The sequence below is a fragment of the Tenrec ecaudatus genome, chromosome 3 (assembly GCF_050624435.1).
Source record: "Tenrec ecaudatus isolate mTenEca1 chromosome 3, mTenEca1.hap1, whole genome shotgun sequence".
Taxonomy (NCBI): Eukaryota; Metazoa; Chordata; class Mammalia; order Afrosoricida; family Tenrecidae; genus Tenrec; species Tenrec ecaudatus.
The window spans coordinates 90243590-90262743 of record NC_134532.1 but is presented as its reverse complement, the minus strand read 5'-3'; the positions used below and the strand labels follow the sequence as shown (position 1 = coordinate 90262743).

Genomic DNA, 19154 nt, shown 5'->3' with positions numbered 1-19154 from the left:
AAGATCTTTAAAAAGTCTTAAGGGCAAACAGGTGGAGGGGGGCGGAGTAGAGACACAAAATGCATCTGTAGACAATTGGACATCCCCTTACAGAAGGGTCATAAGGAAGAGATAAACCAGCCAAGGTGCAATATAGCATCAATGAAACATACAACATTCCTCTAGTTATTTTATGCTTCCCTCTCCCACCACCACCACCACCCCCCCGCCACTATCATGACGCCAATTCTACCTTACATATCTGGCTAGATCAGAGCATGTACACTGGTACAGATAAGAGCTCTCGATACTTGGAACCCAGGACAGATAAACCCCTCAGGAACAATAATGGGAAGATGGGTGAGATGAGATAAGAGGAACTAATCACAATGATCGACATATAAGAACCAACAGCAGAAACGTGACTGAAGGGAGACAGCGGCCAGTGTAATACAAGAAAATAATAATAATTTATAAATTATCAAGGGTTAATGAGGAAGGAAGGATGGGGGAGAGGAAAAAAGTGAGCTGAGACCAAGGGCTCAAGTAGAAAGGTAATATTTTGAAAATGCCGATGGCAACATATGTACAAATGTTCTTGACAAAATGGATGTATCGATTGTTATAAGAGCTGTAAGAGTCCCCAATAAAATGATTTTTTTAAAAGTCTTAAAATACTGACAAAGGAAAAAAATGTAAAAAATCTCTCTCCTATAATGTTCCTTGAATACTTCAGTTTAAAGGTTTTTGTTCCTGATACACAGGGAAAAGAAAGTACAATCTTGCCCAGTGGCAAACGAAATGACTGCTTAACAGAACATGTGGCTTGGAGTCAGACAAGAGAGGTCAGCTCTTTTGAACAATTTACTTAAGTTCTCTGTGCTTTGGGTTACTCATTTGTGAAAACATGACTAACACCACTTAGAGAGCTGTTGTCAATTACATGAGTGAAGACATGTAAGGAATTGAACCTCGTGGATAGCTTCAAAAAATTAGTTTCCCATGAGGTAGAGGGGTGTGGGGAGGAAGGGGGAAAATGAGCAGCAGATATTAAGGGCTCAAGTAGAAGGCAAATGTTTTGAGAATGATGCCGGCAACAAATGTACATGTGTTCTTGACACAATGGATGTGTGTATGGATTGTGATAGGAATTGTAAGAGCCCCCAATAAAATGATTTTTTTAATTAGTTTCCTTTAAGTGATACGTTCTAACATTAGATTTCATTTAATATTTGAATCTCAAAAGCTTTCCCAAGTCACACCTGAAATACACTTACCTGGACCAAGGATAAAACCTAATGCTTGACATGCACTTGTGTTTGCCATTGCACTGGTTCTTTCCTGAAGGGAAGTAGCACCAGCGATATAGGATCGCACAACGGCCACATTTCCTAAGAAAAGACACAACGATCCAAAGTTAAAGAAAACAGGTTTATGAAAATCTGTTTAATTTTACCTTAGAGGACGGAAGAGTAAATATGGGTGGATGGTATAATCCATGTTTCCTCTTTATGAACACAAAAAACACTTAAGATCATTTCCATAGTAAAAACATCAAATAATGGAATATACTACTTTCAATATGAAAACACAATTCAAATGTAGATACATGAAGGCAGTAGAAGGATATCAAATCTCTTATTTTTATTACTGACTAGTGAGCAAGCACTGAAATGGCACATGACTGTTTGCTACAACTATGCGTAAATAAAAGGTGTTATACATTCTGTAAGCACCAAACAGTAATATAAGAGAAAAAACTCACTAACAATTTAAATTAGAAAAATTATTGAGCAATTGGTATGTTCAAGAGACGGTCAGAGAACAAAGACTATTTTTTAAAATCCAAATTGGCTCTAATTGCAAGAGTTTAGCATTCAGTTAGTGGGAAAGAATAAAAACTGTAAGACAGTACACAGTGCATAAGCAAGAAACAAACATATGCCAGCTACATGAACAGTGTGGTCCATATGAGACAGAGGAGCCCGAAAACTTTACAAAAGAAGTAGAACTAGAACTGAATCTTTTCTTTTTTTAACTGAATCTTAGAGGATAAGGAATGATGGGAAAAAAGGGAGATGACATGTGAAAACAGGAGTAAAAGCAAAATAATCAGAAAGATAGTTGTTTGACTGCATCGAACGAAAGCTCTGTAGGATTTACGGTTGGAGAGGAGGGAGGTAAGATGATAGAGCGCCTTACAGGTCAAGATGAATGTGAGCTTAACACAATGAAGCATATACATACTTATATATTACCTGCTCCAAATCCTACGAGGCCTCGAGCAGCCAACATGTAGTATTTATTATGAGAAGCTGGGGCATGGACATATGCATACAGACAGTTGGCTGCCACCGAAATCAAGATGGAGACAGTAAGAGGTTCTCTTCGTGGTCTATAATTAGACCATAAACCAAATATAGGTGAAGCCACCATTTGGCCAACACTAAATGAAGCAATAACCCAGCCCAGAAAACTTGCATCGGCTGTCGGATCAATCTGCAGAAAAAAGTATAATGCTTTAAGAATGGCTATTCTAAAAAAACAAAGTTTAAAACATAAGCACAAGTGTTTGACCATATAATATTTTATATTAAAAAAAGAAAAGCAACATACAGCATATTCATTTACAGTAATAGATTTAAATGTCTGGCATTGAAATTAAAGTACACAAGGAAAAATGCTTAGGAAGTCTCACATTTTAGACAGATTACAGAAATTCATGGATTATGAAAATTTTGTTTAAAATGTCATCTCACAAAATACAGCACTAACAGCAATAAACAACATGAGGCATGAATAATTACTATAGTGAATATAATTATGTAGGTTTATGCTCTCTTATAATTTATGAACTCTAATTAGCTGAATAGCCATTAACAATGTAAACTGATTTTTTAAAGTGGACAGTCAAATGCTTAAAATAGATAAAAACATAGAAACAATGAAAATTCTAAGTGGATTATTTTCACCTCTACCTAGGCATTAAGTATTTTAGTGTACATACTATAATTATGGTTTACATACTATAATAAAGGTTGGAGGGAGAAACAAATGATGATTCCATTTAAAAAAATAAAATAGAGAACTATGGAATGGTATGATATCTAAGAGATCCCAATAAAATGGTTTTGGAAAATATAATAAAATTTTAAAACCAGAGAATGCTAGCCTAGAGAAAAGGCTCTGAAGCAAATACAATTTTAAAAATATGCTAGATTACATAATTTGGAAAAATAGGAACATTAAATTTTAGAAAATAATCTTGTACGTGGGGCATCTTAATAAGGAAAACCATGGTGTTTTCTCAGATACATTAAAATATGGGAATACTTAGGTGCAATTTTTGTTAATAGTGGCATGAGAATATAAGCGTGAATAACCCCAGGAGTACCCAAAGCAGACTTTGGGGACAGGACATGGCACCCCATCAGACTTGACCAGAAAACACTCTTAAAGGTCAACAAACAGACCTGGAATTATTTATAGGTTTTTCTTTTTTTGTTGTCGTTGTTTTGTTCTGTCTTGTTTTTGTGCTTATTATTGTCGCTTCATGTCTATCTAGATAAAATAGGTGGGAAAAACAATTTGGAGGAAAAAACAATGTGATCAACGGTTCCGGGGGTGGGGTGGGAGGTACACAGGAGAAGGGGAGGTGGCAGAAAACAAGTGGAGTATCAACCAACCAAGTCAAAAGAGAACAACAAGTGATCTAAAATTGATGGCAAGGAGGGCCTAGGATGCCTGATGGAGCTTGATAAAGGGCAATGTAGCCAAGAGGAACTACAGAAACAAGATAGTGGGACACAAGGAAAGTAAAAGGGAATAGAGGAAGGAACTAGGAGGCAAAGGATATTAATAAAGGCATGTACATATGTAAATATACTTATATATAATGATAGGAAATTAGATCTACGTACATATATTTATATGTTAAGTATTAAGGTAGCAGACAGACACTGGGCCATTACTCAAGTACTCCCTCAATGAAAGAACACTTTGTTCTAATATCCTGGTATTCTGAGATGCTCACCTTCCTGACAAGATCACTGAAGACAAAATGGGTGCATATGCAATTGTGGTAAAGAAAGCTGATGGTGCCTGGCTACCAAAAGATAGCATCTGGGGTCTTAAAAGTTTGAAGATAAACAAGCGACCATCTAGCTGAGAAGCAACAAAGCCCACATGGAAGAAGCACACCAGGCTGTGTGATCATGAGATATCAATGGGATAGGTATCAGATATCAAAGACCCAGAACAAAAATTCATATCATAGTGAATGAGGGGGAGTTCAAAGTGGGGACTCAAAGCCCATCTGTAGACAACTGGACATCCCCTCACAGCAAGGTCACAAGGAAGAGACGAGCCAGTCAGGGTGCACCAATGAAACATACAACTTTTCTCCAGTTCTTTAATGCTTCTTCCTCTTCACTATCATGACCCCAATTCTACCTTACAAATCTGGCTCCACGAGAGCATGTACAATGGTACAGATAAGAGCAGGAAACACAGAGTCGTGATACCAGGAGGAGAAGGGTAAGTGGGGGGAGAAAGCGAGAACCAGTCACAATGATCTACATATAACCCCCTCCCAGGGGAACGAACAAAATAAAAGCAGATGAAGGGAGACATTGGTCAGTGTAAGACATGATAAAAAAAAATTATAAATTATCAAGGGTTCATGAGGGTGGGAGGGTAGGGAGTGGGGGGAAATTAGTTCATACCAAGGGCTCAATTAGAAAGAAAATGTTTTTAAAATGATGATGGCAATATATATACAAATGTACTTGACGCAATGGATGTATATATGGATTGTGATAAGAGCTGTATGAGCCTCCAATAAAATTATTTTTTTAAGTGAATAAAATGAAAGACACAGCAAGTGTTTCTAGACTGAAAAATGTCTTTTACTGAAGACATTCTGGCTTTGATATTCCAGTCTAACATGTATTTTCTTCTTTTTTATTTTAACATGTATTTTCTTTCTTTAATTCCTCTTGTCTACCTTATTAACACACAGAATGTTATGTCATATAAAATTTTAAAAATAGCAATGAAACCCAATTTTAATGTTTAAGTAAAGTTGTTTAAAAGTGTGTAGTGTCTTCTCAGGATACCAGCTAATCATTATCAAGTATCAGTTTGATAGACACAGTGAGAAAACTTTAAATTATATTTGCTAGAGACCCATGGAAAGTTTTATTTTCTTTAGATACTAGTTTTTATGGTGACTGGAAAGCTGGAATCACTTAGAATTCTAACAGTGAAATAAAATGGTCTGGGAGATACAGAGTTTTCAAAACAGAAGTTTCAAAACAGAAGTTGTCACTTCATGAACTATGTTGCTTGCCTTCATCAGTAATGACAGCACCTCACGTCTGGTCTTCTGGCTATCTTGGACTTTTGTTGAATCTCTACTGTGTTGTTTACAAGATAAAGTGAAGCTACTTACTATGAAATATTAGCTCACAAGTTGACCATGGTGACCTCTCTATTCTCATTTTTTCTACATGTTCTCTCCTATTTCTAACTTCCAGCCATACAGAACTGTAAATTCCCCAAACCAAGTTATTTGCTGTCTCTTTTACCAAGAGTATTTTCAACTTTCTACCTTTTGACCCCTACCTTTTCTTTAGATGGTCAATATCTGTAGTCCTTAAAAAAACTCAGTTCAGGTATTACTCATTTTGAAAACTCTTTCAGGTTCTCTTCAGTCTGAATTAGCAAGACTACCCTAACCCTGTGTTTGTCTCTCCACCGTCACCTACACACAGACATATGCATACACAGAGAAACTTACACACAAACCACATGTAAGAACCTAAGAACAACTGTGAAGATGGCTCAGGACAATAGGGTTGCAAGGAGCTGGAATGGCACTTAACAATAAGACCCCAAATGCTTGGTAATGAATTTCAAAACATTCTCCTGAAACACATATTAATAACATAAATGTTAGTTAAAAAGTATTGTTACTTTGGTTTAGACATGTTACTAGTTTAGAAATGCCAGATTTATTCAAAACAAAACACTTTAAACATAGGTCTATAATCAGTTGATAGTCACAGACAAATTCTCTCAGTAATACACTTGTCTTAGTCTTTTCTCCAGAGTGCCTTAAAAAAAGTTCTTTTGTGCAATAGAAAAAAAAAGATTTTTTTCAAAAACAAAACTCAAGTGGACATCTTGACAAATCATTGAAGCTTCATACTTACAAGGTCAAAGTCCTAAAAATGCTAATGATTTTCTATGGGAGCTTTGACATTAAGTATAAGTGTTCTCAGCAGGCAAAGGACATTTATAGAGGCCTAAATACATGCATGTACATATATAAATATATACATATAAAATGAGAGGGGAATAGAACCATGTACTCATATCTCTAAGTTAAGAATTAAGGTTGCAGATGGACATTGGGCTTCAACTCAAGTACACCTTTAACACAAGAACACCTTGTTCTAACAATCCGGTATTCTGTGTTGCTTACCTTCCCAACACGATTGCTGAAGACAAATTGGGTGTATAAGCAAATGTGGTGAAGAAAGCTGATGGTGCCCGGCTATCAAAAGATACAGTGTCTGGCATCTTAAAGATTTGAAAATAAACAAGCGGCCATCTAGCTGAGAAGCAATAAAGCCCACATGGAAGAAGCATACCAGCCTTTGTGATCATGAGGTGTAGATTAGGTATCAGGCACCTTAGATCCAGACCAAAACCATACCCAAGGTGAATGGGGGTGGGCATGGAGTGGAGACGCAATGCCCATCTGTAGACAATTGGACATCCCCTCACAGAGGGGTCACAGGGAAAAGGGGTGCAGTATAGCACCGATGAAACAATACAACTTTCCTCTATCTCTTTGGTGCTTCCTTCACCCCACTAGCAGGACCTCAATTCTACCTTACAAATAGGATTAGACCAGAGCACGCACACTGCTACAGGTAAGAGTCCACAACACAGGGAATCCAGGATAGATAACTCCCTCCCCCTCCAAGGGCCAACAAGAGTAGAGATACCAGGAGGATTAGGGGAGGGTGGGGGTAGAAAGGGAAAATCCATCACAAGGATCAACCTAGAACCCCCTCCTAAGAGGACAAGTAACGGAAAAGTGGGAGAAAGATGTAAGATGTGGAAAAAATAATTTACAATTTATCAAGGGTTTGTTAGGGTGAGTGGGCATAAGAGGAAGTGGTAAGAAATGGGGAGCTGATTAACAGGGGCTCAAGTGAGAATGCTTTGAAAATGATGATGGCAGCATATGTGCAAATATGCTTGACACATTGGAGGAATATGTGGATTGTGATAAGAGATGTAAGAGGCCCCAAATAAAGTATTTTTTTAAGTATGTGCGTTCTAAACCTCTTCAATGATTCACTCACAGATCATTGTTTTAGTCATTCACAGAACACTCTGAGGCCTTCCCATGGCAAAATATGTGCTCATCAGTAGTGGTACAAGGATGAGTAAACAGTTCCTGACAGGCCAAGGACCAGTTTTCTGGTTCTGAACAAACCTGTATTTGAGTAGTTAGGAAAATAATTCTCCACCTGTCAAATTGAGAAGGCATCACAGGGTTGTGAGACATATGAGCCAATACAAGCACATCAGCACATAGTTATCAATGCGTAGAAGTAGTCAGTGAATTTTATCTATACAATGTAAGAATTATTTGTTAGCATTTTCTTTTACTTCATGCTAGCTTTATTATTATTATTCATGCATGAATATTCCTACTAACTCCAATTCAGAGTCTGGGTTTAAAGTTGTGAGCTTTCCTAGAGAATCAACCCCATTCTTGGCAACAAGTCTTAAGTAATCACTCGGCATAGTGCCAAGTATCAGTCAGGGCCAGGAAGAATGAAATTAGAGTTTTTCTAATTCTTTTTAGATATACAATTCACAATTTGGGGATTTTATTTTATCCACATTTTTATTTCTGAGAGATAACTTTAAATGTACGCCACTTTTGGCAGCCTAGTATCATAAAACGAAAGTTTTTGCTGCTATTGTACCCGAGTCCATTCTAATTCATAGTGGCATTATAGGACAGAGTAGAAGTTCCTCATAGGGTTTCCTAGGTGGTCATGTTCATGGAGCAGATCACTGACCTTTCTGTGAGCAGCCACGCACCAACAGAGCTCCTTATAAAAGTCCTAAGCCAAAACTAAATCCATTGCCATCCAGTTGATTCTGATTTACAAACAGCAGCCTAGAGGACAGTGCAGAACTGGCGCATGGGGTTTCCACATCTGTAAAACCGTACAGAAGCAAAATGCCACATCTTTCTCTTGCTATAAAAGGGATAACCTACCATCCGCCTTCAAGTTGATTCTGACTCTCAGCCGCCTTTATAGGGCAGAATTCAACTGCCGTTTGGAGTTTCTGTACTGTAAATCTTCAAAGGAGCAAGAAGCCTCATCTGCTCTATAGGATTTCCAAGGCTATAAATACTTACTGAAGCAGACCAACTCATCTTTCTCCTTCAATGTGGCTGGTGGGTTTGAACCACTGACTTTTTGGTTAGCAGCCCAATGCATAACCTACAGGACCACTAGTGCTCCTATCAAAGGGGACAAAATCCAAAACCAAATTCACTACCATCAAGTTGATGCCAACACGCAGAGGTCCTAAAGGCTTAGAACTACCCCTGTTTGAGTTTCGAAAGCTGTAACTCTTTCCAAGCATAGAAAACCCTGTTTCTCTCCTGGGCAGGAGTGGCTGGTGGTTTTAAACTGCTGACTTTATGATTAGCAGCACAACTCATAACCACTATGCTACCAAGGTTCCTTATAAAGGCGGCCCCAAAACAAAACCCACTTACAAAGCATACTTACTACAACCCTCTGACCCCACAGGACAGAGTAGAATTGCCCCCGTGATTTTCCAAGACTGATTGTTTCTGGGAATAAAAAGTCCCATCTTTCCCCCACAGAGTGGGGTGGTGGTTTGAATAGTAGACCTTGCAGATTGTGTCCAATGAGTAACCACTATGCCACCAAGATTCTTTATAATCGGGCCGCAGCCTTACATTAAGACCCCTGTTGGTGTAATGGGTTACAAATTAGGCTACTACGTGCAAAGTCAGCAGCTTGTACCCATCCATGAAGAAAGATGATGCATTCTGCTCCCATAATGATTTACAGTCTTGGAAACCCACAGAAGCAGTTCTACTCTATGCCATAGGATCGCTATGGTTTCGAATTGACTTGATGACATGAGGAGAAGTAAGCATTAAATTAGGAATGACAATTTCTATGGTAGTAGCATGTAATATAGTATTGTCGTTAAGAATCATATTTTGATTTCATATTGGCTTGGCACTGTCATTTTTTTAGCTGCAGAACTTGAGCAAGCTACTTAACATCTCTGAACCGCAGTTTCCTCATTTGCTGAACAAGAGTGACAATAATCTTGACCTATGGTGAAGTGAAATTATTTGCTCTCGCTCTTCTATCCATAGTCTTTGTTAAGTCCCACCTAGTGACTAGGTAGGTACATGCAAATAAGATATAGAGGATTCTAACTCAGGGTCTGGACAGTTTTGCCATTTCACTGAAAGTAAAAGTGACCATCTCAGAAGCAGGAACAGAGGAATAGTGTGGGCAAGGCCACTGAAGTAGCAGAAGCAGCAGGGGCAATAGCACTGTGACCATGTGACAGAGCAGAGGAGTCCTGCTGATACTGAGACAGACAAGTGGGCTTCCTGGGCCCACAGAATGTGAAAAGCTGAGTGTCTTCAGGCAAGAGGCTGGTTTGTAAGTGTTTTGAACTCCTTACCAGTCTTAATGGAGCTTTATAACACTTGTCTGAGCAGGGCAGAGACCAAGGAATAGTGTGGCTGACAGGTTGACGTGCTTAGAGCAGTGGTTCTCAACCTCCCTAATACTGCGACCCTTTAATACAGTCCCTAATGTTGTGGTGACCCCCTAACCATAAAATTATTTTCATTGCCACTTCATAACTATAATTTTGCTACTGTTCAACCCTCAAAGGGGTCACGGGCCACAGGTTGAGAACCACTGGCTTAGAGCGAGGTTGCTGCTGACATGGCTGAGAAAAGGCAGCGTTGTGGACAAAAGTCTGGATCCTTAATGTTTTCTGATCCTCACTTGTGGTGATCTGTTAAGCTCCCTGACTAGCCCTGCGTGGCCATTGCAGTGAATTGTCATACCCGAAGCAAAGTAGAGTGCCTTGGGAAGGATGGTTATTACCAGGAGGGTAGGGGCTTGCCTGACCTTTGCCTTTGGGCTGGTGTGGAGCTGGGTTCCCCTTTCCCTTATGTCGCTAGAGGAGGTCTAATGTGGCCTCCACTCCAGGTTGTTATGAAGATCAAAAAATTGATGATGTAAAAGGTTAAGTACTAAGCCGGGAATATATATATATATGCTCTCGATAATATTATGAAATATTGGGGGAAATTAATTTATAATTTTTTGTGAAAAAGTTGTATTGGCAATGCTAAGACTAATGATCAGTTCGGGTATGCAATAATTTTGAATACACACTGGTGCAACATTTCCTCAAGCAATGCCACACTGGTGTCTAAAACATGTTTTTACTCTATTGTAAATGGGGTTGGTCAAAACTGACTTGATAGCAACAAACAACAACTCAATAAATTTACCTTTGAAGATGCTTTCAAGTATCAGAGAAATGTGCATACCCTTTCAAAATTCAAAATATTGAGCTTGGAATAAACCTAATTATAAAACTAAACTTCTTTGGGGGGCAGCATTTTGAGGTTAAATGAATTTCATAAAGATACCATAGAAAACAAATGTTTTGATATGAATGGAAAAATTTTTAGAAAACAAGGTAACATTCCAGAATTGTTAAATACCATGTTCCAATTTCTTTCTTTCTTTTTTTTTTTTCCAAACTGCAAATCGCCCCAAGTTTTACTGTCATCCATACAAAAGGGGTGGGGGTGGGGATAGGGGTGCAGTAAGATTTTCTAACACCGTCTACTTGGGGAAACCATGTTCCAGTTTCCATGACTACCAGTATGGTGAGAGTTTTAGTGTCATGAGCTATAACTTCCTATAGTGCTATTTTTAACTCATTGCTAAAGTAGCAATAAGAGTATGACACTTAGTAAAAAGCAAAACATATGCTTTTTCTTCTTATATTCCTCCTTAAATATCTTTCAAAAGTAAGGTTCACATTTTTCCAACAGTATTATTGTCATATCATTTATATATCATAAATATTCAAAAGTTAAAAATTTTAGAAAAGTTATGAAATTTTTCATGAAAAATGCCAAATATGTATAATAGCCATTACTTTTATGTTCTAAGTATTCATCAGCTATTTCTAGTCTGTTGAAACCACCCCGTGACTATCCTAGCAATCAAGCGGGGGAGTTCTATGAACAGGGTCTGTGAACATATTGCTCCAAGACCGCACAATAGGTCTGAATAGGAGAGGGATATGAATGCACATAGAAAAACATTCTCATATAAAGTCCAAATCCGAAGGAGGGAATGGGATCAGAGCTTAACTTGTGAACACCTGGTTCTCAGATGACTCCAGATGACAGTGGGAGTCCACTGCCCAAAATCCATTCACAGGATCCACACATGGATTCAGTCCTCAGTGAATTCCCTCTGACCACAGAGCAGGGGTGTGCAAAGCCTTGCTATCATTTAGAGCACAGTGTTTTTGCTCTGTTTTTCTGTATTCTGTTTCTTGTGGATGAAGTCCAGCTATAGAGACAGTGACTGCAGTGACGGTCTTGAGGGGTATGGAGGGGGAAGTTGGGGGGTGATGGGGAGCTGATGACAATAGGGTACAAGAAGGAAGTTAATGTTCTAAAACTGATTGTACAGCCCTTATTAATATGATTTAACTAATGAATAATATAATATGTGAAAGAGGTGCCTATAAAACTGTTTAAGGTGAAAAATAAAAAGAAATTCAGATAATAATAAAAAAGCATTCTAATATAAACTAGGGTGAAGGGCAGTCAAAAAAAAGCTTTCCAAGAAGACACAGAAAAGATCATCGGAAAGAATGGAAGGAGGGGAAATTCCAAAAAAACACAAAGTACTACAATGTATGAAAACTTAAGAAACTCTGGTACTTCAAAGTGGAGACATCAAATAAACTGTTGACTATACAAGGGGGTACCCCCAAAAAACTGTTTTTTTTAAACCATATATTAAAAATTTTATAAAACAATCTTATCACCTTCAAAGTACTCTCCATTACCCTTAATACATTTGTCAAATCTGTGATTCCATTCTTGGAAACATTCTTCAAATTCATCTGTTTGGATGGCTGACAGCACCTCCTTAAGTTTTTTTTTCTTCACCTCTTCTACTTCCTCAAATCACTGTCCTTTCATGTCCCTCTGCATTCGCAGAAACAAAAAGAAGTTGCACGGAGCGAGGTCAGGTGAGTAAGGTGCATGGGGCAAGAAAGGCATGCTATTTTTTGGCAAAAATTGGCACACTGAGATGTCTGTGTGAGTGAGCAGGTGCACTGTCATAGTGGTAACAGTTCCCCATCTGCTAAATATCAGGCCTTTTTTGTTGCATTTTTAAGCAATCTTTGCAGAACCTTAAATAGAAAACTTGATTAACAGTCTGATCTTGTGGAACAAACTCCAAATACACTAGGAGTCAACATTTTCCTCCGTTCGGGAAGTTGACAGACCTTCAGAACAAGGTTTGTTATCAATCCACAGTTTACCTTTCTTGAAATAAAAAAAAAAAAAACACCCTGACACTTGAGTTTTTCCTATAGCACTGTCCTTGTAAGCTGTGTTCAACATCACAACAATTTCTGCGGCATTATTCCCCAAGGAGGAAACAAAATTTTACAGTCATCACACACCAAAAAAAAAAATGAAGTTTGAGGGAAACGGCTTTTACAAAAAATTGACTGTGACCAGAATCTTCTCAGGTGATGGCACTAGATGCACTAATTCAGAGTAAGTTGCTTAATGCTTGCCTAGTGGGATAAAAAACTCCATCTAGCAGAGCTTTATTTCCGGTTTTTTTTTTTGGGGGGGGAGTACCCACTCATATATGTAATAGAGAGCTTTATAAGAAGAAATAATTAGGGGAGGGGAGAAGAAGAAATAATTATATATCAAGCAAACATCCCAGCCCAATCCAGATCAAGGTTTTAAGTTCCTCTTCAGACTCACATAGTCACATGCAAAATGCAGAAAGATTGCAGGCTGCTGGGTGCAAAGTTGTGTGATCCAGTGGCAGTGGCCACATCACGGGGTTCTGGCAGATCTCAGAGTATCCCACCAGCAAGAAGGTGAAGGGAGAGAGAGAGGGACCAGCCTCCAGAGAGCCATTTATCTTGGTTGCACCTCCAAAGGAGATCAAGCTGCGACCTGATTGACAGGCTAAACTCCACCCATACTTTCTTACAGGTACCACGTGGCACCAAAAGGATCTAATTATCACACCTTCTCACGCCTTCTTCAGTGGAATTTCTTAGTTTCCATGACATTTCTCTGGCTTTCTTCATATTTCAAGCTACTTCTCAAAAGCTCCATGTATTCTTTCTGAACTTGATTCTTAGTTTTTGCTTTCCCCCAGAGTTTGATATGTCTCTTGTGTGGTCCAAATTTTAGCCTAGATCATGAGCCTTGGTTTAAACTAGTATATGAGGGGTACCAAAAAAAACCCAAAACAACCCAGAATTGCGCTGGGTGGTATAGCCCTATTTTCCTAGCCAAGCAGACCTAAACGTGTACTTGCTATCACAATAACACATATGATCACTTTATAAGTGTCTTTCAGTGAACTATTATTTCAAATTATTCTAGTAAAGAGTACAGAACAAAAAACCAGAGATTCAGTTTCTGTTACTACAACTACAGAGAAGAACAAATAGAAATGTACAAACCTTTTGGAGATATGGCCATATTGACATTATCACAATAGAAAATCCTATAAAGAGGAAAAACGTGATATTTAGAGTTAAAGTAATTTCATCAGTATTACACATATACAATTATTTGAACTGTAATACAAATGTGAAAATATTCTAAACCAACAAATTTATGCATACAAATGTTTAATTTTTCACACACTGGGATTTTATATATCAGAAGAAAAATAACTATTAAAGGTTTAAAATTAGCATATAAACAGAAGACTTATGTCCTTACTCACATGCCTGTGCTGTAAATGACATTTATTGATAGGTCTATATGGTGAACAATAACATTAGTGAGGTATGCACTCCCTTAGAATAATCAAGCACCCAAGATCAAAAGGGTAGCCCCTGTTCAGGAATATGGCTCAGAAATGAAGAAGGAACAGGAAAGGCGGAATCAGAAATGGAAACAGTAAACAAAGAGGATGTGGGAATAGTGCTGGTACATTGTGGAGAGTTCAGTTATTGGCATAAGAGTAAAATCTGTAAGAATTGTTGAATGAAAAACCAACTTACTCTGTAAACTTTCACCCAAATCACAGTGGGGGGGAAAAGCGCCTAAGACTTAAGAGGCCTAAACATAGGAAAAAGATTACCTAAAATATTCCTAAAAAAACACATAGTAACAATCTTTCATATTTTCATTTTGTATTCATTCAGGCATGCTAAAATACAGATATTAATATTTGGAAAGTTTTTCCTCATGAAGTTTTACTTTTTAGCGATGGTACATTTAGAAATAATTTAAGTCATTTAAAGTACATCAAACTATAAAAAATGTTTTCAAATTATACAAGTTAAACAGAAACTAAGTATGTAACATTTTACCTAAATTTCAAAAATATGTATAATTTTTAAAACTCACCAACACTGCTGATAAACACAGTAAAATACAGAATCCTTATAGATCTCCATCGGCTCTTATAATGCTCTTCAGTTTCAATACCATCCAATTCTCTAGATGTAAAAAGAAAGCAGTATAAATCTTCTTTAGCGTGTGATTTTTTAAAATGTTTTTTGAAAAAATGTTTTATTAGGGGCTCATACAACTCTGATCACAATCCATACATACATCAATTGTATAAAGCACATCTGTACATTCATTGCCCTCATCATTCTCAAAACATTTGCACTCCACTAAAGCCCTTGGCCTCAGGTCCTCATTTTCCCCTCCCTCCCCACTCCCCCTTCCTCATGAGTCCTTAATAATTTATAAATTATTATTTTGTCATATCTTGCCCTGTCCGATGTCTCCCTTCACCCGCTTTTCTGTTGTTCATCCCTCAGGGAGGAGGTCACATGTAGATCCTTGTAATCAGTTCCTCTTTCCAACCCACACTCCCTCTACCCTCCCAGTATCACCACTCACACCGCTGGTCCTGAAGGGATCATCTGTCCTGGATTCCCTGTGTTTCCAGTTCCCATCTGTACCAGTGTATATCCTCTGGTCTAGCCAGACTTGCAAGGCAGAATTCGGATCATGATAGTGAGGGGGTGGGGGTGGTGAGGAAGCATTTAGGAACTAGAGGAAAGTTGTATTTTTCATCAGTGCTACATCACACCTTGACTGGTTCATCTCCTCCCCTAGACTCCTCTGCAAGGGGATATCCAGTGGCCAAAAATGGGCTTTGGGTCTCCACTCTGCACTCCCCGCCTCATTCACTATGGTTAGATTTTTTTGTTCTGATGATGCCTGATACCTGATCCCTTCGACACCTCGTGATTGCACAGGCTGATGTGCTTCTTCCATGTGAGCTTTGTTGCTTCGGAGCTAGATGGCCGCTTGTTTACCTTCAAGCCTTTAAGACACCAGATGCTATACCTTTTGATAGCCGGGCACCATCAGCTTTCTTCGCCACATTTGCTTCTTCACCCACTTTGTCTTAAGAGGTTGTGTCGGGCAGGTGAGTATCATAGAATGCCAATTTATTTATTTTTATTTATTTATTTTAACATTTTATTAGGGGCTCATACAACTCTTATCACAGTCCATACATATACATACATCAATTGTATAAAGCATATCCATACATTCCCTGCCCCAATCATTCGCAAAGCATTTGCTCTCCACTTAAGCCCTTTGCATCAGGTCCTCTTTTTTTCCCCCTCCCTCCCCGGTCCCCCCAGAATGCCAATTTAATAGGAGAAAGTATTCTTGCATCGAGGGAGTACTTGAGTGGAGGCCCAATGTCCTTCTACTACCTTAAAACTAAACCTATAAATATAAGCACATAGATCTATTTCCCCATCCTCATATATATAGTTGCATATGTACATGTCTTTATCTAGACCTCTATAAATGCCCTTTCCCTTACAGCTCTTTCCTCTATTTCCCTTGACTTTCCTCCTGTCCCACTATCATGCTCAGTCCCCACCTGGGTTTCAGCAATATTTCTTCGTTACATTACCTTTGATCATTCCCTACCAGGCCTCCCACACCCACCTCACCACCAATTTGGATCACTTGGGTTTGTTAACACCACTTCCTTTCCCCCCACCTCCCCCTATCCCATGTTCCCCCAGAACCGTCGGTCCCATTGTTTTCTGCTCCAGATTGTTCATCCAGCCTACCTTATTTAGACAGACCTGTGGAGATAATAACATGCACAAAAGCAAGACAGAGCAAAACCAAGCAACAATATACCACAAAACTCCAACAAAACACTGACAAAGAACAAAACAAAAAAACAACAAGAAAGAAAATCTTGTAGTTAGTTCAAGGATCGTTTGTTGGCCCTTAGGAGTGTTTTCAGTCCAGTCTGTTGGGGCACCACACCCTGGCCCCAAAGTCCACTTTCAGCATTCCCTGGGAACCTTGCTACTCCATTCCCTTGTTGTTTCACTGCATTCCCCCAGTACTTTGCCTCAGTGTGGCGGTATCAGGTCGGGCGCAATTCCCACACTGTGTCTCCTGTGCTGTGCCCTGCAGGGCCATAGGTCAGTGAGGGACGTCATGTCTCATAGAGGGGCTGGCCATGTGGTCCTCTCTGTGAACTGGCTGCTCTAATTGGGGTCATCGTCCTCAAGACCTGGTGGGCCAGGATGTGCTCCACTTTCTCCTACTCCCCCTTCATCGAAAGCAGTATATATCTATCTGACTTTCTATGGATTCGGAAGTGACACAGTATCATTTTTCTCTCTGCTAAGTCATAAGATGGTATGACAGAAAGGTCGCACTGCCATCAGGCTGACTCATAGTAGCCCTACAGTGCAGGGTAGATTGACTCCTGTGGTTCCCAAGATGATAACTCTTTACCAGAGTAGAAAGCCTTGTCTTTCTCTTATGGAGTAGCTTATGGTTTTGAACTGCTGACCTTGCAATTAGCAGTGCAAGCAGTAAACACTATGCCAGCAAAGGTTCTGTGACAGAAAGAATATATTAACTCTGAATTTTATGACAATACTTCATCTATGAATAAGCCTTAATTTCCAGAGTTTCCATACATTATATTTGTATATCATTTTACATAGAAACTTGGTAAACACAAGAAAAATGTTGCCAGTTGCTTAGGACTGCATTTGTCCTGGTGCTTGGTGGAAGGTTGCTTTATTGGATAACCATGTCCATGGCTATTTGTCAATTTGGAGACTGGTGCTGGAATTAACATCCTGGTGTCAAAGATGCAGGTGGGGGACAGCAACAACCTCCATCAGCAGCAGCCCTCAGGGAGTAACAGACATGGATGGAATGCTGCAAACCAGAGGTACTCCAGGGTCATCTAGCCAGCAATTTTCTCCAAATTTGCACCATGGGGGTGGAAGAGGGTAGAAATCAAGGCAAGCCATCATTAGGTACTTTTCAGTGAGGTGACTCTGCCAACAGTATCAGCTGGTGATAGTCTCAGAACACATTCACATTATTTAGTCCTACTAAGCAGAATGATGAAAAGACACTTGGAAGGAACAATGAAAGATATGGAAGTCTGTGAATCTTTGGAGAAGTGGATGTTTTCTGTTTATTCACCAATGAAAGACAAACCTAACTATTTCAGGCACTTATTGCTATGAAATTCTTGACAAAGATATAAAAAAAAACTAGCATTAAGGTTTCTCATCAAGTTAAAAGAAAATGTGGGAAAATTTTTAGAAGAATTCAGAAAAACTTTAGAAAAGCAAAACAAGAAATTTAATAAAGAGATAAAAAGCTTAAGTAAAAAGCAACAAAAATTCTGAAGCTTAATACTAAAATAATGGAAATTAAAAGTTCCTTAGAAGAATACAGAAGTAGAATAGAAACAGTGGAGGAAGATTCAGTGAACTAGAAAACAAAGACTGAGATACTCAGTTTGAAGAAAAAAATGGGCAAAAAATTAACAAGGCATAAGGGTTCTTTGGGACAACATGAAGAGAAATAATATACACATAATAAGAATTCCAGAAAGAGAAGAAAGGAAACTAAGTCCAGAAAATATTTTTGAAGAAATAATCACAGAAAATGTCCCAAATATGGAAGATAAGATTATCATCCAAAATGCTTAACGAGCTGCATATAGGCTAAACCCCAAGAGAAACACCACAAGGCACATCATAATCAAACTTACCAAGCACAAAGATACAGGAAGATTTTTGAGAGCAGCACAGGATAAAGGAACTGTCACTTTCAAAGGAGCATCAATAAGATTAAGTGCTGATTTCTCACCAGCAAATATGCAGGCAAGAAGGTACTGGAGTGGCATATACAAAGTTTTTAAAGAAAATAACTGTCAACCAGAAATAAAGTACCTAGCAAAATTATCATTCAAAAATGAGGATGAAATTTGGATTTTCCCAGATAAACAGAAGTTAGGGGAAATTATAAACACCAGACCAGTCCTTCAAGAATTATAAAGGGGGTTCTTTAGGAAGAAAACATGCACCAGCCCAACCATACAAACTGCTGACACTAAATGACCACCTGAATATATATAATAAAATATATTTACAATGAGATGAGGGATCTGGGCTACGCAATTATAATTGACAATAAATAAAAGATGGAAAGAAAATTTAAAAATAAAATGCAGATGATTGGCATAGATAAGAGAACTTACAGGTGTAAACGAGAATGTAAATGGTTTGGTAATAAAAGTGATCAAATAATAACTGAGGAAAAATGTATATTCCTAACGAGAACTCTGCTTTAAAGACAGAGAACAAAGAAGCCATCAATTTCACCAGGAGTGAGGGTAGGTGAAACGTTTAACTAAATGTTTGAAGTAAATTTTTCTCTACTGATAATTAATTGTAGTTAATATAAATGTATTCAATATTCTAGCCAACAAACGGCAGTCGAC

The 19154-nt window shown here is 38.5% G+C and overlaps 1 protein-coding gene across 3 annotated transcripts in view; it reads right to left on the bottom strand.

Annotated features, from left to right (window-relative positions):
* MFSD8 (major facilitator superfamily domain containing 8) overlaps positions 1–19154 on the bottom strand; it is a 53143-nt gene that overhangs the window by 18782 nt on the left and 15207 nt on the right. For 2 of the 3 annotated variants that reach the window (XM_075543821.1, XM_075543823.1), the window contains exons 2-5: positions 14747–14838; positions 13849–13892; positions 2238–2478; positions 1257–1370 (exon numbers count right to left, since the gene is read on the bottom strand). In XM_075543821.1, coding sequence (XP_075399936.1) covers positions 1257–1370; positions 2238–2478; positions 13849–13892; positions 14747–14838 — 491 coding nt within the window. Of the gene's footprint in view, positions 1–1256; positions 1371–2237; positions 2479–12168; positions 12332–13848; positions 13893–14746; positions 14841–19154 lie in introns of those variants that run through there. The other variant, XM_075543822.1, reaches the window with a different exon arrangement.